The following is a 4462-nucleotide window of genomic DNA, read 5'->3' as shown; positions in this document are numbered from 1 at the left end:
AAAGGCCACATTGCAGATTCTAAGACGCGTCCCCAACTTTTTTATTTATACGATAGGGGTCTGGCGGGTGGGTGGGTGGGGGGTTAGTGACTCTTGCAATCAGGAGAATACGGTCATTTGAAAATGTCTCAAAATAGGACTCGTGTTTCGACGAGGCAGGGAGGGTATAGGGCTAATGGATTATTTTTAAACACAGCCTCGCGCCATTAACTCGGCAGAAAGTGTCGAGCGTTCGCTGTTTGAAGCTGGTGAGGACAATTGCCGGGCAAACAAAACAAATTGGGAGAGGCGCCCAAGACGAAACCGTTAATTGGGGAGTCGTTTAACCGTCGCGTCTCCACGCAGCGTTAAATTCGAACGCCGAAATGAACGTGGCGTGAGCGATAAAACAACAACACCGACGCATCACGCGGAGAAAAAGAGGGGAGGGAGGGGCATAATGCAGCTACGTCCCCCCCAGCATGTACCCAGTCACGTAAGCCGACTCCGGGGAAACCAAAGCCCACGGCTGCGGCTGTGGCCGGCCGAAATCGTCACGATCCCGGCCCGACATCGCCACTGTAGCCACATGCCGGCGTGTTTTGTCAATGTACCTGGGTCGTGTTTTGACCGCGGCGAAGTGGCGTGGAATGGCGTTGGCTGAATAAATAAATGCTGGGAGATGCGTTCGTACTGGCAGTAGGTAGCAAGGGGTTCAAAAACTGAATTCCCGTCTCGCGTTCAGCGACGCCAGTTTAACAGGGTGAAAAATATAAAATAAAAACTCTGGCAGAATTTGTTATTTCACCGCTGCCATTGCCTGCAATTGTAAAACGGAACTACCTTTAATTCAACGCTTGAACAAAAAAAACGACTCCCCCCCCCCCCCCGTTATCGTCTGAAATTCCAAACGTGCAACACTTGCGGCGTTTCCCATCCAAAGTTACATTTCAGATCTTTCACTGCAATTAACAAAAACGTAGTTTTTGGTTGCAAAACAACGGCCAAACAACAACAAAAAGGAAAGAGGAGACCTGCGGGCGCTTTGCGGTGACGACACAGAAAACGGTACAAATATAACCAAACAGCATCCCCCTCGAATTGTTTCGGCAAAACCACGAATATCTCACGTCTCAGCGCGGTTCTGATCGTCGTCTTCGTAGCCACTAGGGCCCCTTTACCCCCACCCCCCCCATCCCCCCACAGCTCCTTCAACCAACGGAGAGAATCGATGACTGGCGGTGACTTCGCGCTCGTTTTGTTCACGGGTAATATTCAAAGCAGCAAAGACGTCACGAAAATTTACTCGCAAATACACCGACCTGCAAGGAGTGCATTCCATTCTGGATCCGTGTTACGGACGCAGGCAACCGTTGACCGTACTTGAAGCGCCGTGGCTAAATTCACACGCGTGTCGAGTGTTTAAAAACCACACCTTATCGATTACTGCATTACAAGCAGAGCTACATCTTAATATAGTACAAAATATAAAAAATACCTTCTTAGCACATATATAGATATGTTTTTTTGACGTATTTACAGCAAAGTTATGTACACTGGAATTATACAGAGAAACGACACGTGTTTTATACTTTCGTCTTTTTTTCACTTCTTAATTCCTCCACATGTCCGAATACCGAGCCGCAGCCGCCGATCTTCTCTCGCCATCGCAAGCACGGCACCACGACCACAGTACATCCTCAGCGCCGCCTCCGATTCCGTCTCCGGCATAGGCTCGCTGGCCTTCCGCCTTCCCCTAGCGGCACAAACGAACGGCAAAGGGCCCGAGCCTTCGTTGATCGACTCGCCATGCCTTCCTCCTACGACTCCGTCCCACCCTACCGTCCCGTACCTGCGCCGCCGCTCATGTGCTCGCGTCCCTGGTGATCTTCTTGCAGAAGATGACCTTCTTCTGGTCCTGCAGCTGCCTCTTCTTCCTGCGGCCCCACTGGCACAACAGCAGCCACTTGAAGGTCCGCCTGAAGTTCTGGTTGCACAGCGCGTAGCACATGGGGTTCACCGTGCTGTTGACGTAGCACAGCCAGTAGCCCAGGTGCCACAGGTCGACGGGGATGCAGTCGTCGCAGAACGTCGACACGAGCACCATGATGTTGTAGGGCGTCCACGTGACGATGAACGCCAGCAGGATGGCGCTCAGCGTCTGCGCCGCCTTCTTCTCCTTGATAAGCGTCACGCTCTTGGGCTTCGCGTGCCGCTTGGCCTTGGCCAGCAGCTTGCGCGTCTTCTTGTCGTGCTTCCACGACACCGCCTGGCCGTGCAGGAACTGCGGCCGCGGAGATTTGCTGCCGCCGCCGGCCCCGCCGCCGCCGGCGCCGCTGTTGCTGCTGCCGTTGCCGCCGCGAGAGGAGGAGGACGACGAGGCGGCGGCGGCGGCGTTGGCGCCGGACTGCTCGGGGAACTTGCAGCAGCGCTGGTGGAACTTGTGCCGCTTGTCCCGCTCCGGGTGGGCGGAGGCCTCGACGGGCGACGTCGCGGCCGAGTGGCCGTCGGCCCGCAGCCGCGTCTCCGTCGGCACGGCCGCCTCCTTGGCGGCGGCGGCGCCGTCCTCCTGCGCCGACGCCCCGGCCGACGCGACCGCGACGGCGGAGACGGTGATCGCCACGGAGGAGGTGGACGAGGACTGCACGGCGAGCAGCCCCGAGCCCGACGTCTTCATCACCACCGTGTAGATGGACTTGGGCCGCTCGGGCGGGCAGCCCTCCTCCTCGGAGAGCGCCGAGTGGCTGGGCGAGGGCCCACCGCTGCCGCCGTGGCTGCGCCAGCTCTCGCTGTTGCTGAGCTCGCGCTCGGCGCGCTTGTGCGGGTGGCACACGCGCAGCCCCGGGAAGCAGTAGCGAGGGGACCGCAGCCCCCCTGCGTCCCTGCCGCCTCCGCCGCCGCCGCCGCCACCGCCCGCCGCTCCTCCTCCTCCCGCTCCACCGCCCCCGTTGTCCTTGACGTAGACCTCGTTGAAGCTGGACTTGCGCGAGCGGCTCTCGTGCAACACGAGCTGCCCCGTCGACTCGGAGTCGGTGTCGGAGCCCTGCAGCCCGGCGAGCTCCTTGGAGCGCTTCTCCGTCTCCTTGTAGATCCTCCAGTAGAGGATGCACATGATGGTGACGGGCAGGTAGAAGGCCGCGATGGCCGTACCGAAGGTGATGATGGGCTCGGACAGGAACTGGATCTGGCACTTGCCCTCCGAGTCCGGAACCTCCTCGACGAAGTACTGCCAGAAGAGGATGGCGGGCGCCCACAGGATGAAGGACACGGCCCAGGCGAGGCCGATCATGATGGCCGCGCGCTTGGTGGTGCGTTTGGCCCTGTAGGTGAGCGGCCGCGTGATGGAGAAGTAGCGGTCGAAGCTGATGACCAGCAGGTTCATGACGGACGCGTTGCTCGACACGTAGTCGAGCGCGAGCCACAGGTCGCAGGCCACCTGGCCCAGCACCCAGCGGCCCATGACAATGTAGGTCGTGTAGAGGTTCATGGAGAAGACGCCGATGATGAGGTCGGCGCAGGCGAGGCTCAGCAGGAAGTAGTTGTTGACCGTCTTGAGTTGGCTGTTCACCTTGAAGGAAAGCATCACCAGGATGTTGCCGATGATGGTGAGCAGACTGACGATGGTGGTGAACACGATGATGAGCACCAGCTCGGGCACCGTGCGGTCGTCGTCCGCCGCCGATGCCGTGCTGTTCACCAGGGCGTGAGTCGCGTGGCTCTCGTTCATCCTCAGCAGCTCGCGTGAGATGTTCTCAGCCACGGCCCGCATCGCACCACCGCCTCCACCTCTGCCGCCCGTGATGTTGAGGAACAGCTCCCCGGACACGGTCACCATGGTTCGGGCTCCGTCCCTGAGTCGTGTGTGAGCAGTGTGTGTGTGTGAGTGTTGGTGCGTGTGTGTGTGTGTGTCTCTGTGTACGTGAGTTATGTGTGTAGGGATATATGTGTGTGTTGGTATGTATGTGTATATTTGTGGAGTGGTATGTGTGTGTATTGATATGTGTGTTTGTACTTTGTGTGTGTGTGTGTATCTACGTGTGCATTTTATGCGGATGTGCACGTATGCATTTGCGATTGTGCGTGCGTGTGTTCTGCGTGTTTTTGTGCATTTGCGTGTAAGCGAGAATGTTTATATATGCGCGTGTATGTTGAACTTCTTTCGCATGTGTGTGCGCGTGTGTATTTATGTTTGTGTGTGTGTGCTAAAACTTGTTTTCTGTTTGCCTTCGGGTTTCAGTGCGAGAGCGCTCCGGGAGATGACGCTGCCAAGTGACGTTTATCTCGTGACACAGTCACTCTGAAATAAAAGTGTGGGGATTGTGCGCAGAGGCGAACAGCATTCTTGTTAGTTTAACACACAGGGGGCTTTCGCGAACAACATCATCCAAATTAAAGATGTTTTTTTTTGGGGGGGGGGGGTAGATCGCCTAAATATAAATGTTTCATTAAACCCGCCACCACCCGACACAACCAATTAGTAAGG

The 4462-nt window shown here is 57.0% G+C and overlaps 1 protein-coding gene across 1 annotated transcript; it reads right to left on the bottom strand.

Annotated features, from left to right (window-relative positions):
• Positions 1 to 1207: 1207 nt before the first annotated feature.
• On the bottom strand, positions 1208 to 4058 carry LOC144948986 (muscarinic acetylcholine receptor M1-like). The gene has a single exon (XM_078878768.1). It carries the CDS (start codon positions 3812 to 3814, stop codon positions 1844 to 1846), a length of 1971 nt encoding a protein of 656 aa, XP_078734894.1. The 5' UTR covers positions 3815 to 4058; the 3' UTR covers positions 1208 to 1843.
• Between the last annotated feature and the right edge of the window lie 404 nt (positions 4059 to 4462).

The sequence above is a fragment of the Lampetra fluviatilis genome, chromosome 52, assembly GCF_964198595.1.
Source record: "Lampetra fluviatilis chromosome 52, kcLamFluv1.1, whole genome shotgun sequence".
Lineage (NCBI taxonomy): Eukaryota > Metazoa > Chordata > Hyperoartia > Petromyzontiformes > Petromyzontidae > Lampetra > Lampetra fluviatilis.
Note: the sequence above shows the minus strand (reverse complement) of the source record. Positions and strands in the feature narration are given on the sequence as shown.